The 27,995-nt window shown below is 42.6% G+C and overlaps 1 protein-coding gene across 1 annotated transcript in view; it reads right to left on the bottom strand.

Annotated features, from left to right (window-relative positions):
- Positions 1–26,987, bottom strand: part of LOC309400719 (uncharacterized protein) — a 35,196-nt gene extending 8,209 nt beyond the window's left edge. The window contains exons 1-11 of the mRNA XM_081969358.1: positions 26,166–26,987; positions 23,379–23,474; positions 23,065–23,283; positions 21,175–21,197; positions 19,258–19,364; positions 17,050–17,199; positions 14,601–14,740; positions 13,259–13,411; positions 5,674–6,255; positions 5,092–5,187; positions 3,321–3,539 (exon numbers count right to left, since the gene is read on the bottom strand). Of these exons, the coding sequence (XP_081825484.1) occupies positions 3,321–3,539; positions 5,092–5,187; positions 5,674–6,255; positions 13,259–13,411; positions 14,601–14,740; positions 17,050–17,199; positions 19,258–19,364; positions 21,175–21,197; positions 23,065–23,283; positions 23,379–23,474; positions 26,166–26,567 (2,187 nt within the window). The 5' untranslated portion in view covers positions 26,568–26,987. The remainder of the gene's footprint in view (positions 1–3,320; positions 3,540–5,091; positions 5,188–5,673; positions 6,256–13,258; positions 13,412–14,600; positions 14,741–17,049; positions 17,200–19,257; positions 19,365–21,174; positions 21,198–23,064; positions 23,284–23,378; positions 23,475–26,165) is intronic.
- Between the last annotated feature and the right edge of the window lie 1,008 nt (positions 26,988–27,995).

Below are 27,995 nucleotides of genomic sequence, written 5' to 3'. Positions count from 1 at the left end.
GCAAGATAAACCATCTACTATACATGAATGACTTAAAAATGTATGTGAAAAGCCCCACTGAACTTAAATCAATACTCAACATAGTTCAACTGTTCAGCAGTGACATCAAAATGAACTTTGGGCTTGAAAAATGTGCTATATTATCCATGCGGTGAGGAAAAATGGAAAAAACAGAAGGAATAGAACTGGGAAATGGAAATATAGTGAAAGCATTAGCAAAGGATGATGGTTACAAGTACCTAGGCATATTGGAAACAGATAACATCTTGAATGGAAAAGTCAAAGAGTCAACGCAAAAGAAATATACCAGGAGGGTCCGATATTAAAATCAAAGCTGAATGCTGGAAACATAATTAAAGCCATTAATACATGGGCAGTTCCAGTGATACGCTACTCAGCGGGAATCATCAACTGGACTCTGGCTGAACTGGAAAACTTGGACAGGAAAACATGCAAACTTTTGAATATATACCACGCTTTACATCCACGAAGTGACATCGACAGGTTACACCTGCCAAGAAAAATAGGGGGCAGGAGGCTATTGCAAATTCATCAAACTGTAGAAGAAGAAAAAAGAAGTTTGAATGATTATGTGAACCAAAGTATAGAAAAATTGCTGCAGGCTGTGAAAATGGAGAACAGCATAAAAACAACAGAAACAAAGGCAGAATATAAGGAAAAACAGCTGGATGACGAATTAAATAGATGGAAAACCAAAGCTTTGCATGGACAGCACTTGAAAAACATTGAAGGAAAATGTGATGACAACTTGACATGGACATGGCTTAAGATGGGAACTATCAAGAAAGAAACGGAAGGTTTAATACTGGCTGCTCAAGAACAAGGACTACAAACTAATGCCATGAAAGCGAAGATACCAAAATCCACTGACAACCCAAACTGCCGTTATTTTGCAATAACAAAGTCGAAACTGTTTCACATTTAATATGTGAATGCAGCAAAATTGCACAAACTGATTACAAAGCTAGACATGACCGAGTTGCTAAATTAATCCACTGGTCATTATGTAACAAATATGATTTACCTGTATCCAAAAAGTCATGGGAACATAAAGTGGAAAAAGTTATCAAAAATGAGAAAGTGAAGATCTTGTGGGACTTTCAAATACAAACAGATTGTCATTTGGAGCACAACACGCCAGATATCACGGTTGTAGAGGGCCGAAGTGTACAGTTTATTGATATCGCTGCTCCTGGAGATGCCAGAGTTGAAGAAAATGAACTAGAAAAAAATCATGAAATATCGCGACCTGGCCATCAAAACTACATGTCTATGGATGAAGCATGTAACAGTGATACCCATTGTCATCGGGGCACTTGGCACCATGTCCAAGAATTTTACAAGGTACATCAACAAATTGCAGCTTCCTGCAATAACACCAGCGGAACTGCAAAAAACTGCGCTACTCAGAACATCCGTGAGATCATCCGTGGTTTTGGGGTGGGATATCATCTGTACGCTGATGATACTCAGCTGTACTTTTCCACCCCGAACCACCCCAACGAGGCCGTCGAAGTGATGTCCCGGTGTGTGGAAGCCGTACGGGTCTGGATGGATGACAACCGACTCAAACTCAACCCCTCCAAGACGGAGTGGCTGTGGGTACCAGCTCCCCGGTTCAGCCAATTAATTCCATCATTGGCCATCGGGGGCATCCAACTCGCCCCCGTGGAGCGGGCACGCAATTTGGGCGTCCTCCTGGATGCCCGGCTGTCCATGGATGACCATGTGACAGCCGTGGCAAGGGGGGCGTTCCACCAGGTTCGCCTGGTGCGCCAATTGCACCCCCTACTGGACCGGGACGCCTTACGCACGGTCACTCATGCGCTGGTGACGTCTCGCTTGGACTACTGTAACGCTCTCTACATGGGGCTTCCCTTGAAATGCACCCGGAAGCTACAGTTGGTCCAGAACGCAGCCGCGCGGGTAATTATGGGGAGTACTAGGTACTCCCATGTGACACCGTTCCTGCGCGAGCTGCACTGGCTTCCTGTGGTCTATCGGGTGCGTTTCAAGGTTTTGATAACGATCTTCAAAGCGCTCCATGGCTCAGGACCTAGTTACTTGCGGGATCGTATTCTGCCCCATACATCCCTGCGACCAATCCTCTCGCACAGAGAGGGTCTCCTCCAGGTGCCGTCCACCAGGCAGTGCCGGGGGGCGGCGCCTAGGAGTAGAGCCTTCTCTGTGGTGGGCCCAGCCCTGTGGAATGACCTCCCCCCGGATATTAGGAATACCTCTGACCTCCGCTCCTTTCGTGTAAAGCTCAAGACCCACCTATTTCAAGTAGCTGGCCTGGCTCAACTTTGATCCAACTATATCGCTCCTGACGGGTTTTTTATTTGGGGTATTTTAATTGTATTCAATTATTTAGGGGTTTTTAAACATTGTGTTTTTAATTGTTTTTATTCATCAGCTCACCTCCTCCTTGTATATGTATATGTCTTGGTATACATTTTTGTTATATGTATGTTTGTCTATATATTTATTTCCTATGTTTTATTGTACGCCGCCCCGAGTCCTTCGGGAGAGGGTGCGGCTAAGAAATAAATATTTATTATTATTATTATTATTATTATTATTATTATTATTATTATTATTATTATTATTATTATTATTATTATTATTATTATCTTACTATATTTTAAGAAGGTACTTGGTTGATACCTAGGACGCTGGCAGCAAACTGTATCAACCATTAGGACTAGCGACTGGTATTTGTAATGCATTTTTGAATGTTCAGTTGGCTGATTTTCATGTTTAATGAATACAGTATATTATTATTATTATTATTATTATTATTATTATTATTATTATTATTATTATTATTATTATTATTATTATTATTTGTCAGTGCACAACATATGTACAATGAGATTGGTTGCACTCCCTCAGTCCAGCCCGCCAACACAATACAACTCACAGTGAAGACAAAAAGAAAAAGAAATATCCCTAGCCCAATAAATCATATTAACAAACACTGGGCGTTTGTTAATTCCTCCAGAAATGCTTAGAAATATTCCACTGAGTAGAAAGAGGTTTGGTTCAAAGCTCTATCTCCCTGCATTTATTTTGTAAAGAAAGAACATCTGTCAGTGGGATTCGGGGAAAATCCAGTGTCACAAGATTCTTACTGAAATTACGACTGAATTCACAACGCAGATTATCATCTTTGTTTTGCCACCTAAGCATCTTTGCAAAGATGATAATCTGTGTTGTGAATTTGCAAAAGATGCTTAGATTCAGGGAGAAACAGCCCCAACAATTTATGTTTAAAGGAGCAACAACCCTACGTCCACCTGCAAAAATTCACCCGCAGGCCTCTGACAGTGCTTCTCCAGGTCACAGATCAGGTCACTGAGAAGCGAAATGTTGTTTGAAAGTCTGGTGCTACTTTCATCCTCTTGCTTCTCCAGGTCACTCAGCTGAGCCAAGAGGCCACATTCCTGCTCTTCTAGAAACAAGCGGAGTTGCTGGAAGGCCTGCACAATCTTGCTTCTCTGTGCTTTGATGTCTTCCTGCAGTCGACAGAGAAAGAAAATAAAAAGTCAATAAGACTAAGGTTGTTTCTGTATAATTAACCATATACTTCAGCACCAGCATATTATTTAATGTAAAGGAACAATGCCACCATATCACAATATTGCTGTTATTAATTAATACTAAAGTGGTCAATATATTGCTAATGCCTATCATTACAGATACCTCTCGGCTTACAACCGTAACTGAGCCCAGAATTAGGTTGCAAGACTTTTTAGTCATAAATTGAGGCACCTATGTGACCAAAAGTAATTTTCCAGCCTTTTTTACAATAGTTGTTAAGTGAACGCCATGGCTATTGAGCAAATTCATTCATTTGAATGAGTGTTTTTTTGCCAGAGATCAGCAAAAGGCATTACAAATCACCGTTGTGTGACTGCAGAATTTCTCTGACCGGTCGTAATGCTGACCTGCCAAACAAGCAGTCGATGAATGATGGACGTAGGATGGAAGGGCATTTGCGATGGCCAGGGTACTTTACAAGCCATAAAGCACCTGTCCTATGGATGTTAAAAAGTCAAATGGTTGTAGAGTGACTGGTTGTTGAACAAGGAGTACCTCTATGTGCCTGAATGCACATGGGGGGGGGTGATTAAGCAGATTTCTGTTCTCCTCCCCCTGGAGAGACACATACACAAAGCAATTATATTGAATTGGAAAGACCCCTTGGGTAGACTACCCCTTGGGTAGACTGTGATACCAGGACTACAAGACTCAGGGTCAAGTTCCTACAGATTTACAAAACTCATTTGGGATGAATCAGTCACTAGAGCCTCACCTACTTCACAGGACGAAAACTCAAGCAAGCCACCTTTCCTAATGGAAAGACAAGATATAAAGTGGGGAAAAAACAGATAAAGTTTCCCTGTCCAGTGTTATCTAACTCTAGAGTGCACTGCTGATCTCTGTTTCTTGGCTGAGGGAGCCAGCATTGTCTGAAGATATTTTCTGTGGTTGTGTGATACACCAAAGGTACACAGAATGCTGTTATCTTCCCACCGAAGTGGTAACTCTTTATCTACTCACATTCACATGTTTTCAAACTGCTAGGTGGGCAGGAGCTGGGGAAAGGAATGGGAGCTCACCCAGTTGCAGCCCTTGGGTCTTGAACCTGGGTTGTCAGCTGTCCAGCTGTCAAACTCAGTGTCTTTAACTGCTGAGCCACGATGCCCCAAATGCAAAATAAAATAAAATAAAGTAAAACAAATAAAATAAAGTAAAAAAAATTAAAAAATTAAATAAATAAAACAAATAAAATAAATAAAACAAATAAAATAAACAAAACAAATAAAATAAAATAAATAAATAAATAAATAAATAAAATAAAATAAATAAATAAAATAAAATAATTGCAACTATAGGCTATAAACCTGCATTCTGTATTTAGTGGACAAAAATTGCTCATGATTATTTTTCAGACACTCAAATCTACTTTATTTTATGAAATATGCAACAAAGCGGGGGATGTATTTCAGTGAAGAGAAACCGTTAATAGTTTTCCTTAGTACTGTATATGAACAAGTTACCTACCAAATACGCAGCGCTTTGCTTCTCCTGGGTCTGCTTTGATCCTTCAATGGCCTTTCTCCCCAGCTTCAGATTCTGTAGCTTGATCTGGATCTCTTTCTGAACAAACAAAATCTGTCAGGATTATTCCCCAACAATTATTGAAATGCTAAATCACTTGGGAAGCTGATTTTATTGGGGGACTGAAGGAACCAATTCTAGGGCACCGATTCCTAAGGGCACCAGTCTAAGTTTCCAAGGGAGGGGGAGCTAGAATAATTAAACTGGGTTTGCACAGTACCCTAGGCATAATCTGGCATACAGTCAGTCCTGGGAAATCCAGTTGCTGCCTTCCCCATCACGTTAAACCCTAATAGGGTGGTTGGGTTGCACAGCACATGTTTACAGTAATAGTGTTGTTCAAATGGCTTTAGAATTAAGAATATTGTGCAATGCCAGGTTTTTTTTTAGACGTAACCAATCAACGCACAAGTTAAGGAGGAGGGCTCTTAAGGTGCCTGCAAGCAGGGCAGAAGTCCACCGCCTCAAACAGGGAAGAGTGACAGCAACCGCCTCCCCTATGCCAGCTAAAAGTGAATTCGTTACCCTGTAATCTTGAGCTGCCTCCTCGACGGGAAGTACCAGGTGGGCTCGGTGCTTCTTGGATTTGTCGCATACCAAGCAGATGAGGTCGCGATCGTCCAAGCAGAAAACCTTGAGGGGCTCGTGATGTTTCTCACAGAGGGCTTCTCCCCCCAACCCTTCGACGGCTTGCAGATGCAGCCCTTCCGACGTCCTCGACTCGGAGGTTCGTTTTTCAGGGTTGCTCTGAGACCCGGGTCTCCCCAGATCCCCCATGGTCTGGACGAGCAACACCTGGGCAGGGATCTCCACCTCTCCAGCCAGCTCCTCTGCAACACTCCGGAGGGCGAAAACGGCGCAAGGGGAGGGAGAGTCGGAGAGGAGCGTTTCGCATTCAAAACGCCCAAAATTTCCTAAATAACTTTCGTTTTCCTCCAACCAACCTGGCCGATGGGAGGAGTCGCGTTCCCGTCTCTCGCGCCTGATTGGTGGAAGGGACCCTCTGGCGCGTGTGAACGGCACGGGAAGCCTGTGCCAAATGTTAGCCCCGGTCTCTATTTGAACGCTGTTAAGAGAGGCGGTGCGCGGTGAGCAACTTGAAAGAGCCTAGCGGGGATTTTCTGCCGACTGAGGTCGCAACTTAGAATGACAATTAGAATAATTGTCACTTTGAATGTACGCTAATCGGCATACATTAAAATGAAATGATGTTGCATACAGCTCTCAAACGGTCACCACCTTCAATATATACTACATAAACATGACAAGATGGGTAGAGTAGATAGATAGATGATAGATAGATAGATAGATAGATAGATAGATAGATAGATAGATAGATAGATAGATAGATAGATAGATAGATGATAGATAGATAGATGATAGATGATAGATAGATGATAGATAGATAGATAGATAGATAGATAGATAGATAGATAGATAGATAGATAGATAGATAGATAGATAGATAGATGATAGATAGATGATAGATAGATGAGAGAGAGAGAGAGAGAGAGAGAGAGAGAGAGTGCGGACAGATTGTTGTTAATTGCGAAGTCGTGTCCAACCCATCGCGGCCCCATGGACAACGTTCCTCCAGGCTTCTTGTGCTCTACTATCCCCTGGAGTCCATTTAAACTCATACTGACTGCTTCGGTGACTCCATCCAGCCACCTCATTCTCTGCTGTCCCTTTCTTCTTTTGCCCTCAGTCATTCCCAGCATTAGGCTCTTCTCCCGTGAGTCCTTCCTTCTCATTAGGTGGCCAAAGTACATGAGTTTCATCTTCAGGATCTGGCCTTCTAAAGTGCAGTCAGGGTTTATCTCCTCTAGGACTGACCGCTTTGATCGCCTTGCAGTCCAAGGGACTCGCAGGAGTCTTCTCCAGCACCATAATTCAAAGGCCTCCATTCTTTGGTGCTCAGCCTTCCTTATGGTCCAACTTTCACAGCCATACATTGCAACTGGGAAAACCATAGCCTTGACTACACACTTTTGTTGGCAGGGTGATGTCTCTGCTTATTGGTATGCTGTCTAGATTTGCCATAGCTTTCCTCTCCAGGAGCAAACGTCTTTTAATTTCTTGGCTGGAGTCCCCATCTGCGGTGCTCTTGGACGCCAGGAAAATAAAATCTGTCACTACCTCAATTTCTTCCCCATCTATTTGCCAGGAATTGAGAGGGCCAGATGCCATGATCTTAGTTTTTTTAATGTTGAGTTTCAAGCCAACTCAGGATAGATAGATAGATGATAGATAGATGATAGATAGATGATAGATAGATAGATAGATAGATAGATAGATAGATAGATAGATAGATAGATAGATAGATAGATGATAGATAGATGCATGCATGCATACATACATACATACATACAAAAATTATGCACATACCGATATATATTTGCAGAGGTCATAAATGTGAGGATTAGTTGTAAAGTTATTTTTTTCATTACCATTATAACTTCAAAGGTTGCTAAATGAGGCAGTCACTAAACAAGAGGTACTTGCACTGGACAATGCAACTTTGGCAGAAACTGTGTCTACGGTGGATTGATTAGAGTCATTCTGACAGGGAGATGGGCAGCAGAAGAATTTAATAAATAAAATAGGATTTTTGAAACTTTCCTGGCAGGGGAGACAAAACTTGATCATTCCACGGTCTCAGAAGATTTGTTTTCATGTTTCTTTCTGTGGGAGAACCTATAAATCTTTTTTCTGCCTAGATGTGTCATTTTCTTCCATGCTCTGGTGTTCCTTAGAAAGGCATCTTTAGGGCATGCTTGAAAAAATTAAGTCCCTGCAGGCTCTGAGAAGGAAGTTGAACTGATTCCAAACACACACATTTTGTGGCAAGAAGGAAGTCAAGCTTGTAATTTGAGTTAGGCCCAGAAATGTAGCCCAGCTGCCTTGTGGGCATGGCGCTGCAAGAGGGCTAACTTTGCTGAAAGCAGAATGACAAACCGACTTCCTGATTATTATTTTTTATTTAAATCATCAGTGGGTCCTTTGCTTTGGGGCAGTGATCTTGATATAGGATGTTGTATATTTTTGCCTTTTCACCAATACTTTTATTGTACAAAGTAATATGGAAAGGTGCTGGTAGAAGAAGAAAAAACAGGAGGGAACAAAATGCTTTGTATTTTAGACTTAACTCCAAATTTATGTAGACTTGAATTGGTGCCACATCATATGCTATAACCCAGGGGTGTCAAACTGGTGGGATGCGGGTTGGATGCGTCACACGCAGGCCACGCCTACCCCAGCTCCACAAATGGGAAAACGTCACAAAACGTCATGTGACGGCAACGTGATGCGGTGAGTTTGACACCCGTGCTGTAGCTTATAGATCTATGACGTCCCTTAGAGGATCCTTTTTAACTGCTCAGAATTGGGACTGCCACAACTGAAGGAAGACTTTGAATTTAATGGCATTTGAAGGAATATATAAAACCCCAGCTTAGCTAACCTTTTGCAATTCAAGACAGATAACTTTGGCTTAATATAGTTAAAACCGAGATATAAATTTATGTCAAGGGCATTACTCTTCAGGAACAGTAAACAGATTCCTACTTAAAAGCTTCTCTAAAAACAAATAAAGCAGGAATATGGAAGTAGAAATGCAATTTCTTAACTCCTACATAGTAATGGCAATCAATGTCTAAGAATACACACACAAACATATACACACAAGTACCTAGCCCACAAGATCAGGAGGCAAGGAAGAACTGCAAGGTTTGCTAAAACATAAAGAGTTTAAGATAAATTATCCTGAACAGCCAAATGAGGTCTAAATGCACTCAGTGAATATGGATGTTAAGAGAGAAAAAATATCAGAGCAGATGCATTAAGGAATCAAATGCAAAAGCAGAAGTGACTTGCGTATTATTATCAGTTGTGTAACAAGGTAACATTGAGTTTGATTTCTGGTTTTCTCTACAAAAATACTGCAATGCCTTTTAACACAATTTCTGAATTATCCAGTCTAGGAATTTCTTGCTTTCTTTCCTAACAAAGTTCTTGATGCAAATCTATAAGATGGACTGATTTGGCATACCCAGAATCTCCCTGCTTTATTTAAACTCCATCTGGCATGGGAAATATATATATATATATATAAAATAAAATAAAATTGGTTAAGTACAGATAGTCCTCAATTTACAACCATTTGCTCAGTGACTGTTCAAAATTACAACAGCACTGAAGCAACTTATGACCAGACTTCTGACTAGTCCTCCCATTTACAACTGTTGAATCATTCCCATCAGTGGTGGATTTCAAAAATTTTTAGAACCTCTTCTGTAGGTGTGGCCTGCTTTGTGGGAATTGCTTGCCACCATGTGACCGAGTGGGAGTGGCTTGCAGTCATGTGACTGGGTGGGCGTGGTAAACTTGTAAAATGTGGTGAAACTCAATAACGCTCTTGCTTAGCAACCAAAATGTTGGCTCAGAAACTCTGGCATTTGAAGCACGCAAGTCTTTAAGCTGTCAAGTTACAAGACCCTTGCACCCCTAATCCTTTAGAAAAAAAACCCAGGGGTCTTCAAACCTGACATCTTTAAGACCTGTGGACTTCAACTCCCAGAATTCCTCCTCCAATCATGTTGTCTCAGGAACTCTGGCATTGAAGTATTCAAGTCTTAAAGCTGTCAAGTTACAAGACCCTTGCACCCTGAACCCCAGAGGTGTTCAAACTTGACAGCTTTAAGACTTTAAGGTTTAGATAGGACTCTTAGAGGCGGGCGGGGCGATTGGTGAGCCAGCCAATCAGTGAGCGGTAGGCGGGGCAAGCATGGTGCGGACGGGTGGGAGGAGGGAGCTGGAACCGGTTCTAAATGACACGGTAGATTTGTGGAACCTCTTCTATAGAAGAGGTTAGAACTGGCAGGAACCCTGATTCCCATAGTCACATAATTAAAATTCTGGCGCTTGGCCAGTGTATTTACAATGATTGGAGGGTCACAGCATCCTGAGGTCACCATTTGCAACCCTCCCAGCCAGCGTCCGAAAGCAGTCAATGGAAGAAACTGGATTTGCTTAAATGACTGCATGATTCACCTAACAACTGCAGTGATTTGTTTTAACAACCATGAGGGAGGGGGGGAATGAGTCATAAAATTGGGCATCACCACCTGCTTTGCAACTGAAATTCTGGTCCCATTTGTCATTGTGAAGTAGAGAATTACCTGTATATTGGATTAAGGCTGAATTAGACTTACCACTCTTCCCCACTGCTAACTTAAACATGTTCACCAGCCATAAAATATGCGGCTCTCCATCAGCCTTGTTGGGTAGGGACGGCCTGTCAAAAAGTTAAGAGGACCATTTCTGGTAGCACAACATACCTTTTTTCTCAAACACAACACACACAACACACACACACACCGCCAAGATATTGCTGCTGCCCTCACTGGTGATCCCTTAGATCCCTGCCTTACCAAGACACTTGATGCTGGGAATGGTGCTGTCCTTCCTTCAAGAGCAGCCGTCCCCAACCATTTTTGACACCAAGGGCTGATTTCATGGAAGGCAATCTTTCCACGGACTGGGGGGGACAGGGGCAGGGGAGAAATTCGACCAGTTCTATCTGGTTTGGGCGAACCAGTAACGGTGGTGACGGGAGTTTCCGTCATCACGTCCCATTTTTTATGCTCTGCATGTGGGAGGTCCTGCAAATGCTCGGAGGTGGCCCATGTGCTCACATTAGCGAACCGGTAGCGAAAGTAAGTTGATTTCACCCCTGGATGTGTGTGTGTGTGTGTTTTGCTCTTTACCTAGATCTCTGAGGCCTCCTGATATATCATCCTGCGGGATAGGTACTGTTATTTTAGTTTATATATTCTTAGACATTGATTGCATTACTCCTATGGAATATAGGAGTTAAGAATTCCATGTTCCTGCTTCTCTGTCTTTTTTTTTTTTAGAAGCTCTTAAGCAGCAATTTGTTTACTGTTCCTGAAGAGTAATGCCCTTGACATAAATTCCTCACTTGCGTAGCCTGGTTCCTAACAGGCTGTGAACCAATACAGTTCCGCATCTCAGGGACCTCTGCTCTAGAGAACATTGCATATCGAAGACAGGTAGGTTCCCATGACATCTCTCACCTTGACCCACCCAACTCAGCAGCTAGCAGGAAAACACCCGTCAATCACTTTTCTTAAAGTAAGCTGACTTAGGACAGCACGTGAAGTTTAACAATTACTGAATTTAGTCCAAACACTTGTTTGGCTTTGCATGGCTACATCAAAGAGAACTATACAATACAATAGTAGAGTTGGAAGGGACCTTGGAGGTCTTCTAGTCCAACCCCCTGCCTAGGCAGGAAACCCTATACCGTTTCAGACAGATGGCTATCCAGAATCTTCTTAAAGACTTCCAGTGTTGGGGCATTCACAACTTCTGGAGGCAAGCTGTTCCACTGATTAATTGTTCTAACTGTCAGGAAGTTTCTCCTCAGTTCTAAGTTGCTTCTCACCTTGATTAGTTTCCACCCATTGCTTCTTGTTATGCCTTCAGGTGCCTTGGAGAATAGTTTGACTCCCTCTTCTTTGTGGCAACCCCTGAGATATTGGAACACTGCTATCATGTCTCCCCTAGTCCTTCTTTCTCTTAAGCTAAACATACCTAGTTCCTGCAACCGTTCTTCATATGTTTTAGTCTCCAGTCCCCTAATCATCTTTGTTGCTCTTCTCTGCACTCTTTCTAGAATCTCCACATCTTTTTTGCATCGTGGCGACCAGAACTGAATGCAGTATTCCAAGTGTGGCCTTACCAAGGCATTATAAAGTGGTATTAACACTTTATGTGATCTTGATTCTATCCCTCTATTTATGCAGGAATATCAACTAATCACTGGGCTTTTTTGAGATCATCTGATAAATAGGTCATGAACGAATTAGACAAATTCTCATAAATTCATCCCAGGTAATCTTTATTGAAGAAAAATGGCAAGCCATAATTAAAGAATTGTATTGACTGCAGTGCTTTAAGAAAAATATATATATAAAGAAACAATATTTAAATGTTCTTATGCTTCTTTGTTATTCTACTCTAAATAACAGACTCTCAGTTTGAATACGAGTTCTTGTTTCTATCAGTCCTTTGTTTCTGCAATGCTCAAATTTGTTATGGTTTTTCATTGACTACATGAAAATAAATTTTCATTGGGATATTGGCTGAGCACTACTGGATTAGCAGTATTCTGAAATGCCACTAAACTCAGTCCAGTGACTGCACAGTTTTTTACTTCTGCACCAAACTAAAGACACTTTTATAGCAGTTCTGGTGCTATTTACAATACAATGCAATACAATACAATAGTAGAGTTGGAAGGGACCCATGGAGGTCTTCTAGTCCAACCCCCTGCCTAGGCAGGAAACCCTATACCGTTTCAGACAAATAGCTATCCAACATCTTCTTAAAGATTTCAAATTAGTGTTAAACCTATGCTCAAAGGCAGCTTGGATAAGAGCTGGCAGGTTGGGGAGGAGTTTCTATAATACAGGTAGTCCCTGATTTACAGCAGTACATTTAGTGACTGTTCAAAGTTATAGCAGCACTGAAAAAAGTGACTTATGATTATTTTTCATACTTATGACCCTTGAAGCATCCCCATGGTCACATGATCAAAATTAAGATGTTTGGCAAGTGACTCATATTCATGAAGGTTGCAGTGTCCTGAGGTCATGTGATCACCTTTTGCGATCTTCTGATATGCAAAGTCAACCGGGAAGCCAGATTCTCTTAACAGCCATGTTACTAACTTAACAACTGCTATGATTCGCTTAACAACTGTGGCAAGAAAGGTGGTAAAATGGGTCAAAATTCACTTCATATCTCAACAGCAACAGAAATGTTGGGATAAATTCAGAGGTGGGGGGTCCCACCAGTTCGGCCGAGTGTGTAGTAACTTGGCCGGACACGTGCCGAAACCGGTTCTATTGGCAGCGCCATAGGCACCGCCATCTTGGTTTTTTTTTGCTTCTGCGCATGCACAGAAGCATTTTTTACTTCTGCACATGCGCAGGCGCGCCTGTAGCGCGTCCCTCAGCGAACCGGCAGTAGAAGAAGCCAAAACCCACCCCTGGATCATTTGTGGTCGTAAGTCGAGGACTACCTGTAATGCCTCAGAGAGCTGCAATGTGCAATGTTCATCCCAGTGCTGCTTGATGCTGTTTAGATTGATCCTTGTTTCTGAACCGAGGGTTGGCTGAGTGATCTGACAGGTGAGGACAGAATGGGACTTTCCCACTGCCCAGAGGAGAGTGACCTGGAAGACACATCAGGAAGGGAGAGGAAGGGACATGGCCTACATCAGACTAATGTGACTAATACAGGTAGTCCTTGACTTACAACCACAACTGAGACTTTCATCACTAAGTAAGGCAGATACTAAGTGAACATGAGAGCAGTGTTCCAATATCCATGCCACCAAGAAGAGGGAGTCAAGCTATTCTCCAAGGCACCTGAGTGTAGAACAAGAAGCAATGGGTGGAAACTAATCAAGGAGAGAAGCAACTTAGAACTGAGGAGAAATTTCCTGACAATTAGAACAATTAATCAGTGGAACAGCTTGCCTCCAGAAGTTGTGAATGCCCCAACACTGGAAGTCTTTAAGAAGAGACCTAAATGGTTATCCTGCCTAAGCAGGGGTTTGGACTAGAAGGTCCCATCCAATTCGGTTATTCTATTCTAAATTACAGTGGAGAGAACCTCGCCCAATTTTAAGCCTTTTTTATCATGGTCATTAAGTGAATCATGCAGTCATTAAGTGAATCCAGCTTCTCCGATCGACTTTGCTTTTCAGAAGTAAGCTGGAAAGGTCACAAACAGCAATTAAGGGATCCTGGGACATTGCAGATATTGTAAATACAAGTGCTTGAATTTGGTCATGTGGCTGTGGGGACACTGATAGTCGTAAATGCAAACTCATATGTCTGTGTTTTTTTAAGCGTCACTGCAACTTTGAACAGTCACAAAATAAATGGTCGTATGTCGAGGCCTACTTGTATGTGCTGCTTGGCTACATCAACTTCTAAGCCTGGCTGTAACACCAAATGAGGTGCTGATGAAATAGATCAGGCTGCAAGCACAGCAAAAGTGCCACAGCTTCTGTTGTGCTTAAAGAACAAAAAGCTATTTTAATATTAGAAGCTCAGGACAACTTTAAGCTGCTTGGGGATCAGATGAACAGAATATTATAAACGTGTGGCTGAAAAAGACTGCTGGGAAAAAAAGACTCCAAAAGCACAAGACAAACCTAAACATTTTATATACAGTATTGATCTTCCTTTCACTCTCTTATTGATGTTTGATAGCAAAGTTGTTTGGAAGGGGAAAGCAGGCAATTTGACATAGATGTGAAGCATTTTTTTTGTATATTATAGAAGTTAGTACAGTGGATGTGTTACTTCTGCTGAAGTATCGCTACAATAATTTGTACATAATTCCACCTAGGATAGTGGACACTGAATTGATTTTTGACATTTTCTGCTCTCTGGGCTATAATCAAAAGCTTCATCAGCTGTTTGGTCTTCCAATTTCCTCTGTTTTGCAATAGGAGAGTTCAAATCTTCCTTCTTAACAGAAGTTAGATCATCTGGTGGAAACAAAAAAAAATCCAAGAATAAACAGGGTAATGGGTTAATATATCTGTATAATATATATAATATATATAATATACCAAGCCAAGTCTCAAAAGGCTAGAGAATTCCTCAAAGCCTGGCCCTCAAACAAATTAGCTATCAATAGGCACATAGAGATGGACAACATCTACATACCATTTAAAAGACAATAAAGAAAAAGAAAAAGGAAACAAAAGAACAAAACACCACCCTGTTAGCAATCAACATCAGATGACCAGAGATTAACACCAATATTAACACTCTACCAACAATCAAGAAATAAACAATACCCCAATCAAGAAAGAACTAACTCAGACAAACAAACTAACAATAAACAACAGCCTAATCAAGGAACTACCAAGAACACTTCCACTACCAAAGACAAGGCAAGCTATTATAAGTAGACAGTAAAGTCTACTCTCTTCTAGCACTGATATACATACATACATACATACATACATACATACATACATACATACATACATACATAATCCATCCATCCATATCTCATATATGTATGTCTCCCTTTTTCTACACCTCACATCTCTGTCCACTGCAGTTCCTTACCCCTTCCATTAATCCACATCAAATCTAACTATATAAACATGACTTCCTTTTCGCCTTTAATTCTGATTCCATCCTTTCCACACATTGCTGCTGTTCATGCATCTGATAAAGGAGAATAGTATTATTATTTTGTTGTGTACATTTGGTCTGCTTGCTAGTGTATCTCTGTGTCTATAATATATTGTATACAAATAAATATTTTTACTGGCATTCATAGTTCTTATTAAGCTGCTCATAAAAGCCAAATTAGCCTGTTTTTCTGATGTACAGGTAGTCCTTGACTTACAATTTTTAATGAAGCCTGCCAGTGGTGCATTCCTAACCGGTTTACTACCATTTTGCTCATGCTTGTGCGCACGCCCATGCACGACGCTTCTGCACCTGCGCAGAAGCATCCGGGCGGGTGGGTGGAGCTTCCTGCTGCTGCCTCTACCGGTTTGCCCGAACTGGACCGAACCGGGAGCAGCCCACCTCTGAAACCTGCCCATTATCATTGTAAGTTGTGATGATGGTTGTAATGCAGATCACCACATGACCAGACACACTTTTCTTAAGGTAAGCTGACCTTAAGGACCAGGACTAGGACAACCAGGTGAGTTTTAACAATTGCTGAATTTAGTCCAAACACGTTGTTTGGCTTTGCATGGATATCCCAAAGTTACTTTTTCAAGCGGCAACTAGACTTTCTGGTTTCCTGGGGTCCCCACCTGTCATGACCTGGATGACTGAGAATTTCAACAGACATTTAGTGAAACACTTTGGGATGAACACCCTTCCAATGGTGAGGGGATATGAATGGATTTCCAGAAAAATTGCACATTACAGAACCATTTGCACATCAGTTTGAGATGCAGACAGGACAGACTCATCCCCAACAGGCTGCACCTGTGCTCAACAGTGAAGGGACTCAGCGGAAAACATCCTGCAGAAAGTACAGCTCAAACTCCTCAATGAACAAAGGCTAAAAGAATTCAAATGACCACGTGTCTGCAAGGAGTATAAATCCTTCCATTCCCCACCATCCAGTCAGAGCTGAAGAAGCTTCTTGGATAAGAGGCAAAACATCTTGAAAGAAAAACCAGAAAGTCCAGTTGTCTCTTGAAAAAGCACCTTTGGAATAACCAAGACCAGGATGACTGAGAATCTCCATAGACACTTTGTAAGGATACATCAAAGAGAACTATCAGCAATATCAATTGATAACTGGGCTTTTTGGACACCATCTGATTATAGAAGCTAGTACAGTGGATGTGTTACTTGTGCTGAAATATCGCTATAATAATTTGTACATCATTCCACCTAAGATAGTGGACACAGATGATTTTTGATGTTTCTTCATGTTAAACTAGTCAAAAAAGAGACAAAAGAGCATTAGAAAGTAGGCAGAAACATATGGATTTATTTTGTAGCACCTAAAGCCCTGCTAAAAGCTGATTATTATGACTTTTTTTCCTATAGACACTGGCCCAATATTTAAGGAGATAAAAATATTTCATTTATACCAGCTTTCAATAATAGTATCAGTTGCTAATGTCTGCAGATATAATTACCATACACAATCACACTAAGTTGAAGAGGGAAGGGGTCATAACAAAAATGGAGAACTTAGTCTTTGTACCCATTGTTTATATCAAAGGTACATTTGTGTGATTTTTTTAAAAAAATGGAAACAGAACGTCGGACAAAATACAGAGAGAAACCATTGTCATGCACTTACTATCTCCTACTGGTGCCCTTTTATCAGGCTGATGAGATGATGAGGAATGCATTCTGCTCTCTGGGCCATAATCAGCTGTTTGGTCTTCTGACTTCCTCTTTTTTGCAATAGCAGAGTTTGAATTTTCCTTCTTAACAGATATTAGAGCATCTGGTGGAAACAAAAAAAAAATCCTGTTTTCTTTAGGCCTGTTACATTTATATAGGCCTTATCTACTCTAATAGATCAATCAGCTATATTTTCTTTTTTCACACAGCAAACAACAGCCTAATCAAGGAACTACCAAGAACAGTCCCACCAACATTGACAAGACAAGCTATATAAGTAGACAGTAAACCCTACTCTCTTCTAGCACTGATGTAATATACATAGCAATAGCACTTAGACTTATGTACTGCTTCATAGTGCTTTACAGCCCTCTCTAAGCGGTTTACAGAGTCAGCATATTGCCCTCATTTTACCCACCTCGGAAGGATGGAAGGCTGAGTCAACCTTCAGCCTGGTGAGATTCAATCTGCCAAACTGCCGGCAGCCGGTGATCAGCAGAAGTAGCCTGCAGAACTGCACTCTAACCCCTGCGCCACCATGGTTATCATCGATCCATCCATCCATATCTCATATATGTATAACTCTCCCTTTTTCTACACCTCACATCTCTGTCCGCTGCCGTTCCTTACCCCTTCCATTGATCCAGGTCAAATCTAACTACATAAACATGACTTCCTTTTCTCCTTTAATCCTGATTCCATCCTTTTCGCACATTGCTGCTGTTCATGCATCTGATAAAGGAGAATAGTATTCACTACTATTCTTCAGAGCCTTCTCTGTGGGAGCGCCTTCCCTCTGGAATGAGCTGCCCCCGGAGCTTTGCATAATCCCTGACCTCTGGTCCTTCCGACGCGCCCTAAAAAGTTGGCTTTTCCAGCAAGCCGGCCTGGCCTGTTAATTTTATTTAATTTTTAAAATGTGAGTGTTATATAAATTGGGTTTGTTTTTTGGACTGTTTCTAATTTCCTTTTAACTTTTGTACTATGTGTTTTTTAATGCTGTACGCCGCCCTGAGTCCTTGGGAGAAGGGCGGCATATAAATCTAATCAATCCAATCCAATCCAATTGTTTTGGTGTGTACATTTGGTTTGCTTGCTGGTGTCTATAATGGGCCGTATACAAATACATATTTTTACTCAATTTGTCTATATTCCCCCTTTATCATTTGTATAAATAACTCAAGATGGCAAACATACCTAATACTCTTTTGTCCTCCTATTTTCTCCACCGCAACAATCCTGTGCAGAAGAGAGACTGGCCCAAAGTCATACAGTCGGCTTTCATAGCCAAGGTGTGAATAGAACTCTGTCTCCTGGTTTCTAGCCTGGTGCCTTAACCATTACACCTTAACAATCATTATTGGCAGGGCTCTCACATAGTAAACTACATTGTGGCTCAAAGCAATGTATAGACCCAAGCTTCAGATCAATCACTCGTGCATCTTGTCAATATTTTCTGCTCTGGTTGAGAACAGCCTCAATAGAAACTTGTTGTATTGCTCGGACTGCTGTTATTCACCTTCTCTGTTTCCCATTCTCTCTCTTGTCCTAGCACTTCAGGCTGCTTTAAAGATTCTCTTGATAGGAAGGCAGGACTCTCCTCTTTCAAAACATATATGCTATCTTCAGAAACAGGAACAAGGGCAGTGTTGGTGAACCTTTTTGGTACCGAGTGTTGAAACAGGAGCGTGCGTGAGGGGAGCACCAGAAACCAGACGAGCAGCTCCCTGGCGCGGACGCGCAAGAGTGCCAAAAACCGGAAGAGCAGTTCTCCGGCACGCATGCACGCGCCGGGAAGCTGAGCTTCCGGTTACCGGAGTGCACATGCGTGCCGGTCGCCTAGTCTTCCAATTTCTGGCAAGCATGCATGTGCGAAGCTTCCCAGGAGGCGCATGCCCACCAGGGAGCTCCTCTTCCGGTTTCAGGCACTCCTGTGTGGACGAAGACCAGCTGGAAGAGCAACGAGCGATGGCTGGTGTACCCAGAGAGATGGCTCCGCATGCCATAGGTTCACCATCATGGAACTAGAGTATAGCCAAACAAATCAATGCTTTTAGGAACATGCATGTAAGGTTCCTTTCTGTTTCAACTGCATGGAATGTATCTCTCTGTTTAAAAACTTGGTCCTAAATGTAAATTTAAGTATCAGCTAAGCTCATACCTTCGAATTTCCACAAGGTACGTGTGACAACCTCATTTTGATAAGCAATCCGTTTTTCCATTTCAGGAAGAAGATCATCGAAGCCCCAAGACACCTTTTGCTTTAATCTAAAATACGAAGGAAACGTTTGTATAGGCAGATCAGACTTTTAGGTGAAAGAGGCCTATACAGACCTTTTGTACCATTTTTGCCCTGAAATATATCAGGAAGTCATAAAGCATCAAACTTGCTGCTTGGTCAAAGATATTATGGAGTACTTGAAGAGGGCTGAATACTAGGTCAGGCCAAATAAAGATGAGGAGCTGGGTTTTAGGGAAGGTTTATCGGGTTACACGGTTTTTGTCCATGAATTTGCACTCTAGTTTTTACTTGATTTCCCCATCTCAAAATGTTAGCCATCAATGTTGGCACTCCTGATTACAGGGACATGCGGTCAGGGGAGGCAGAGCCTCACCTCTCTTCATGAAATAATAGTATATAATATTATATACTATATATATATATAATATTATAATATTATATACATCCGTCCGGCCGCGCCCGGGAGCTGAGGAGGCAGAAATGTTGTCGGCGCTGCCGGATGACGTCATCCGGTAGCGCCGACATTTCTGCCTCCGCCCTCCGCAGCTCCTGGGCGCGCCCAGACGGAGGTAGCCAGAATGGCGCCGAGGCAGTCCGGCGGGCGAGCGACCGAGGATCAGGCTGCCTCGCTCGCTCGCCCGCCGGACTGCCTCGGCGCCATTCTGGCTACCTCCGTCAGGGCGTGCCCGGGAGCTGTGGAGGGCGGAGGCAGAAATGTCGGTGCTGCCGGATGACAAAGGCATGAAAGCGCAGCCGCCTGAATGGGAAAGCAACGAAAGGGGCTGCGCTTTCACCCTGCTCAAGCCTTGCCCCCTGCATGGGAAGCCGCCTGAATGGGAAATGGGAATGGGAAGCGCAGCCGCCTGAATGGGAAAGCAACGAAAGGGGCAGCGAGGGCGGGCGGGAAAGCAACGAAAGGGGCAGTGAGGGTGGGCGGTGGCTGCAGGCGGCAAGGCTTGAGCGGGGTGAAAGTGCAGCCCCTTTCGTTGCTTTCCCATTCACCCCGCTCAAGCCTTGCCCGAGGGAGCTGGGGATCGGGCTTTGGGTTGGTGGGAGACCTTGAAGGAGTGGGGGGGGGGGGAAGGGACTGGCGCCGGTGGAGGAAGCAATGCTACGCGGATCAGTACACTCCGCTGTCCCCTTAATGTTCACTCAGGAAGGTGGAGAATGGGACCATGTGTGCTGGAGGCTGAGGCTGCCTCAGCCTCCTGCACACGTGGTCCCATTCCCCGCCTTCCTGATGACGTCACCAGCCTCACCAGCCATAACCCTCACCGCACGTCACTGCCTGATTACAGGGCCTTTGTGAATTGTGGAGAGTTGTAGACTGCAATGGTTCAGCTACTTGTGTTAACCACAACAGAATGCAAGTATATAACTTATATATTTCTCATCTAGTTTCCTGGTTGGCAAATCCAGCATAAACTGTACCCTAAAGCCAAGAATTCAAACAATCAATCGAGCTGGAAGGGACCATGAAGGTCTTCTAATCCATTCCCTTGCTCAAACAGGCAAACGTACACCATTTCAGACAAGTGGTTGTTCAATCTCTTCTTAAAAACCTCCAGTTTTGTAACACCCAAAACCTCTGGAGGTAAGCCATTCCACTAGTTAATTGTTCTGACAGGAAATTTTTCCTTAGTTCTAGGTTGGTTCTCTCCTTGATTACTTTCAACAATAGGAGAGCAGCTTCCATCTTATTATACTTAAGAAGGGACAGAGTTTATAATGAGCTGGTGGTCCCATTGTTTTGCTCACCGGCTTTCATTTTAGTTTCCATTTTATGCATTTCTTAAAATAATCCAGCACAATTCAGAAGACAAAAAAGTTAAATACCTCATTGATGCAGTCTGCATCTCCTGGTAAGAAAAGATAAGAAGTATTTTAGCATTACGTAATACAGAGTCTACAACAAAATATTGCCATGTGATTTGGAGCCTCTAGCTGTCTTCCAAGATATTCCATTTCCCCCCAGGATGTGGCTTCTCATTTATCTTTTAACAGACCTTCTGTCAGGCCTGTAGTTATGTTCCTTTTAGGATCTTTGGCCTGTCACACTTTCTATTATTTCACTGTGCTGTTTCATTAGTGTAGTAGTTGGGAGGGGGGGATAGAAAGGAGTAGAATTGTGGAATGTGTTGTTGTCATTCTTTTCTAGAAGCCCAAGGTCATCTTTTGTCTCCGCACCTCTGCACCTGACCGGAACCAGCTGGGTGGAGATGCCAGCATGGCCGAAGAAGATTGGACCATGTGATGGATTTATGGGTGTGGGGATAAGATCATGAACTTTCAACTGGGTGGAATCCCAGGAAGTTTTCAGATTTGGGATTCCACAGTTCGATGCCAACATGTCTGTCTTATTAAATTGGAACTTTAAGGATAGCTCTGCCTTGGATTCTGATTTAATTCTGCATGATATTTGGAACGCTGACACCTTCAGCATGTGGTGGCTATTGAGCCTGTAAAGCAGTGGTGGGACTCACTTACCTTTGCTACTGGTTCGCAAATGTGAGCGTGCATGCGCAGAAGGCTGTACATTACGTTGGGGTGGGTGGGCGGAGCCTCTAAGCAGCCGCCACTACCGGTTCGCCTGAACCGGTAAGAACTGACAGAATACCAACACTGCTGTAAAGCCTCCTTTGATTTTGTTCTCACCTTCCCCTAAGCCAGTGCTTTCAAATTTGGCAGCTTTAAGATGGATGGACCTCAACTCTTCAATGCTTGCTTGGGAATTCTAAGAGTTGAAGTCCACCCATCTTAAAATTGCCAAGGCTGAGAAACACTGCCATAAGCCTTTCTGATACCCTTTCTTTTATGTGGATGATGCCATTTCAAGGACCAGTGTCTATTTTCATGAGCACATAGCACATAAACTGTCTGGTTTTAACTATGGTTTATAGAACAAGCCATAACACTGTCAATCATAATCTAAAAACCACAATCATTAGTCAAAACAATGTGTGAATCCAGCCTTGTATCAGAAATATGGGAGAGGAAGCCAATTTTTTTCTGCCATATGATGATGTTATCTATTTAGTCACATCTGACTTTTAACTATTCTATGCGCCTGGTCTCTCCACATCTTCCAATCTTGTACTACTTCTTTGAGCTGTTCCTGACATATATCACTTTATGAGCCTCCCTCACAGGTATTCCACATGGGAAGGAATGACTTTGTTAAGCTACTTTTATCTAATTTTGCCTCCTCCCCCAAGCCACCTTCCTGGTCGTGCAGCTAGGAATATGCAAAACCAATATGTCTAGTGGGACTAGTTTGGAAAAGAGAGATCTATCATAAACTGAGGACTGTCTGTTTCTTGTTCCCTAAATTTCAAGAACTATCCTAGATCTATTCTCCCACCTCATCTTTGGTAAAATAACCCCAGGGGTGAAATGCTACCGGTTCGCCCCCAAAATGCTACTTGTTCGGGCGAACTGGTATTTCCAATGATCAGCTGTGACGTGCAATTTATATTATCTTAGAATCATTGAATTTCCTGCTTTCTAGCTAATCTAAATCACATGGCACAGCGGATCCTCCCCCCCTTGCTGTTCTACTTACCCTTGAAGACTCAGAAGGCTTCAAAATGTTCCTTTTTTAGCACTGTGTGGGCGCGCCTCAGGGGTGCATGCATGCATAGCACCCGCTCAGTAGCAGACTTTGGAGGATTTCACCACTGGATAACCCTTATTTACCCCAGAAGAAAATAATGCCCACTTTCTAACCTGTAAAAACTCAAGCTCTAGTATTGGCCATCTTTCTTCTGCCATAACGATAAGGCTATCCAGGCAAGAAATTTCCTCTGCAATTGTGGCATTAGGTTCCTTAACTGCTGTCTGGAGGGAGTGCCACTGGGCCAGGAACAGCTGCTTCTGTTCCTTAAGGGACTGATAAATCTGCTTAAAGGCCAACGACATTTTCTGAATCCCAGCATCGATTGTATTCTGCAATAAATTCCAGCAGGGAAATATGGTTACTGCTCTAAAAGACAGATTGAGGACAAATTCCAGTTTGCCAGTAGATAAATTGAAGAACCTACCAGGGCTCCTTTGTTCCTTGCTGAATTCACTGACTGAAATTGAACAAGTTTCTCTCTGTTTTTCTTCAAAAATGACAGTTGGTCCTGGAATTCTTGCTAAATAAAGAAGAACAGTATTCCGATTTAATCTTGTGGTCTTAGATACCTACAAACAAGATTTAATCTTGTGGTCTTAGATACCTACAAAATGAATTTTTAACAAGCCCTTATCCGCCCTTTATGGAGCATCTTAATCCAGCTAATTATTCTTGAGTCTTCCATCTAGCACAGAGGTCTCCAACCTTAAACACTCAAAGAGCCCTTTGGACCCATTTCCCACAGAAAAGAACATCGGGAGCCACAAAACCTGAGTGGGTGTGGCCAACTCAATGTCACTCACTCCCACCCAGTCACATGACCCCCTCAGCTATGCCTACCCAGCTTTTGTGGCTCCCAGTGTTTTCTTTTCTGTGAGAACCAGTTATCTCTCTGTGTGTGTCTCTCTCTCTCTTTCTCCATCTCTCTCTCTCAGGCCAGGCGAGCAGTGACTGGAAGGGGAGGGCAAGGGGCGGGGCCAACCAGTGGTGGGTTCAGCTGACAGGGAGCCACAGCAGGGGGACGAAAGAGCCGCATGTGGCTCTGGAGCCGCGGGTTACTGACACCTGATCTAACACATTTAAGATTAAACCAGTTACTAATTCAATATATCTGCACTCCAGACTTAATCACTCTCAATGTCCAACTTTCAAGAATAACATGGAAACTATAAACCTGCTAAGGCATAAATCATTAACTTTAACTGTGAATAGTTAAGCCTGTTCTGAAGTTCAGTTGTTGAAATCCACCAGCCAGGATTGCCAACACCTGGGAGATTATTGAAGACCAACAGCAACTGCGGGAAAATTTTGGTCTACATTATCCCCAAGCTAGAATCCCCAAGATCACTAGAATAAAGTTTTGACAGCAAAATTGATGATAAAACAAAAAAGGGCCTGGCTTGTTTTGCTGCAGATCACAAGGACAGGCTGTAATTCCTGGCTTTTGTCTTTTGAAGAGTGTTTTCATACAGCATTAAACAGACACTTAATTTTTTTTTAGGTGTTCCGTGTGTGGAAAAAAACCCCACAGCACTGAGCACTGCAAAGAAAATGTAAAGAAGAAAAACAGAGCAGAATTCACTCTGTGCTCTATTTAATAGTCATTTGCCCCTTTCTTAGGGTACTATATATGTCCCTGCAAAATAGGCCTTGATTCTTGCTTTTTCTGTATATGTTGTAGCATCTGTCTGGTTCCCAAGACAGAGCTAAGGCAACCATCATGCTCAGCTGTTCCAATTTGAAAGTAATATTCTCCCTCTCCTGCCAACACAACTTTTGCCATGGATAAATGTGTTCTTCATTGAATCCCAAGGAGCTCACAGCATCTTTTCCAAGCAACAAATTCTGTCAGCAGGAAGAAGAGGATGGTGAAAGTCAGCTGGTCATGATGGGACTAGCAGAGAGCAGAGCAACAGGAGTTGCCCTGGCAGTACTCAAGCTAAAGTAGATGCCCTGCCTGAGGAACAAGTGTGGCAGCTGGCTGAGATTGCTGAAGAGCCTGGGCCTTCGGTCCCAGTGCTGCCACCACCTCCAAGGAGTATCACTGTGCAGGGTGGCCAAAAGTGCAGAGATGGGTGAGAGATAAGCGGGTTGAGTGAGTTAGTCACCACTGTGGTCGTAAGTTCAGGTGGGCTGCCAAGCACCCAAAGTATGATTACACGACTGTTTAGCAGTCTGTAATCTGGCAATTATATAACATGGCAAGACAGTTCCTGACTATCAACTTCATCACAAAGAAGGGCTGTATGGAGTCCTCCCCTCACCAAATTATCCCCTTGAGCGGGCATATTAATTTGTACTAACTTATTATGTAACTGTCAGGCCTGCAGCCGGTTCCCTTTGTGATCTTTGACCTGCCACACTAATATTCTATTTTACTATGCTGTTTCTTTAGTGGGGAATTGGGAGGGGGAATAGTAAGGAGTAGAATGTGATGTTTCCAAAATAAAATTCCTTTCTAGAATCCAAGGTCATCCTTTGTCTCTACACCTCTGCACCTGACCGAAACTGGAACTGCCAGCATGGCAGTGGAAGATTGAACTCTCAGCTGAGTGGGGAAAACCAGGAAGCTCAGATTCAGGTTTCCCCCAGATGTGCCAATGTGGCTCTCTTAATAAATTGGAACTTTGAGCAATTCTTTGCCTTGGACTCTGATTTCATTTTGGATGTTATTTGGAACCCTGACAGTAACACAATAAACATTGTGTTTATTTATAAACATCCCAGTCACAGCAGAGGTGGTACTCTGATGGTTCGCGTGATCGGGGTAGTGGTGGCGGCAGGACGCTCCGCCCACCCGCCCAAATGTCACCACGGATGCTCTGCGCATGCGCAGAAGGTTCTATCCATGCACAGAAGTGCCATGCATGCACAGAACTGCCATGCATGCACAGAAGTGCCATGCATGGACGAAGTGTGCGCGCCCCCGCCCCCTGTTCCAGACTGGTAGCGAAGATCATAGCACTTCATGCCTGAGTCACAAGTGAGATTATCAGTGTAGAAAGGTGAAAAATAATAAAATTTACTGATTCTTCATTTACTAACTGCCAACCAACCAACCAACCTCTATTCCCCCCACCCACAATCTTCAGAGAGCCACGAAGCTAGTATACCAAACATGTCAGACTACAAATGAAGAACACATGAAAAAGTGGCCTACATTTTAGCCCTCGCAGCAAGAAATGTGCCACCTAACATTGTTTGATCTTACCTCCAAAGGAAACACTGTATGGTCCCTGTGCTCTTTCGATTTGTCACACACCACACAGATCGCCATTTGATCATTTTTGCAGAAAAGTTTCAGTGGTTCCTGATGCCTCTGGCAGACCTTCTCTTTTGCCTCTTTTTCCCCTTTGGCTTTTTCACCCAGCTTCGGGACAATTTTGGCAATGTTTCCTAGCTCTCGGTTGCGCTTTAGGATTTTTTTCCGGCTGATTGCTCTACACTTAGGACAGTGGAAACATTTTTTGTTAATGAAATCCCAGTATCCAATAATGCAAGCTTGGCAGAAGGTGTGCCCGCAGTGTATGGAGACTGGATCATGGAAACAGTCCAAGCAAATGGAGCAGATCAGTTCTTCTTTAAGTCTTCTTGTCAATTCCTCTGTGGACATGATGGCTGCCAGTGCTAAACAGTTTCTTTCTGCCGCTGTTGCTAGATATTCCTCTGGGGAAACAGCGCTATGCTGTCACTGCTTCCACTAAAAAAAAAAAAATGTCCACAAACAATAACAAGATTAATGAAACTTTTGAAGACTTCAGAGTTTCCCATGGAAAAGAGAGAGGGAGAGAAAAGTAGTTAAGAGAATTAAAATCTGACATGGAAAGTGCAGAGCCATGTCTTTTGGGCTCAAACAAGAACCCAAAAAGAAATAATTGAATAGAAGTAGCAGGAAGTGCTGGAAGTGCTGATTCATGAATCACAAATCACTATGTTCCCATCCCTATTTTATAAGAGGTTTTGTTCGAGCTGATTGGCAGAACTCCAGATTCCTAGCTAAAGAGGACATATGAAAGGATTTAAGCCACTCCTCTAGTAATAAGGGTTTTAAGTAAATATTTAGCAAGCCTAGAAGCAAATAGACACACCAGAATAGTTTCGATATTCTGTTCACACTGTTAAATGGAAAAAGGTTTCCTCTGCGGGTTCGGATTTCCCGGCTGGGAGAATGAATTTAGGATCGAAGCACGCTGCGTTTGAAAGCAAGTTGACTTTATTATTTCAGGAAAGCAAGACCAACAGTGATGTGGATCAGCGTTCCTGGGTGAGCTGACCCCGACATACAGAAAGTGTACATTTTTTTATACTATTTTCCTCTTTGAAGTCCTTTTGTTTTCTTTGTACTATTGTTTTATCCCTTTTTGTGTGTGCCTTTGCTAATGGTTCTAATCCTGTCCTGAGTTTTGTTATTCCTCTGCCCTAAAGTGCTTCCCATGGGACAGGGATGAGCCCTAGTGTCTTCTACTGTATTTCCTATTTTTCCATCTCCCCCCCTCCCCCCTCTCCCCCCCCCCAGCTAACCAGTCTTTGTTGTCACTCTGACCTTTTCCTTCTCTTAAAGGTAGCTTCTTCCTGCACTTCCTAGGTCTTTTGTCTTATTTGTACTCTGCAGCTATTTCTAATTGTCCTGATATCCTGGTAATTATTCTCAGGATGTTTCTTTTAGAATGTATGCTGGCTTTGTTATTCTAGTGACTTCTAGTTTGGCTATGGGCTGTATAGTCTTCCTAATACAACACTGTCTTGGTGAAGTTCCCTTCCCACAACACTTCAAGATAAAGTTGGTCAGAATTTGCCAAAACTGCAGTTCAACATTTAGTGCGTACATCAGAGCAATTTGGGTCTATTTTAAAACATAATATTTTTATAATTAATCTGTAACCAATCACATTAATAATTTTGTATATTCTTGAGGCTTGGCTATAAATACACTGCTTCCTGTGTATCTTGCCCATCGATTAATTGCTTGAACGTATCAACACACTTGATCTATCTTTGCAAAGCCTTTATTTATAAGTAATTCAAGGCAGCAAAAATACCT

This window comes from Natrix helvetica, assembly GCF_964273705.1.
Source record: "Natrix helvetica genome assembly, chromosome: 1".
In the NCBI taxonomy this organism is placed as follows: Eukaryota; Metazoa; Chordata; class Lepidosauria; order Squamata; family Natricidae; genus Natrix; species Natrix helvetica.
The sequence above is the reverse complement of the archived record's forward strand: the minus strand, read 5'-3'. Positions and strand labels throughout refer to the sequence as shown.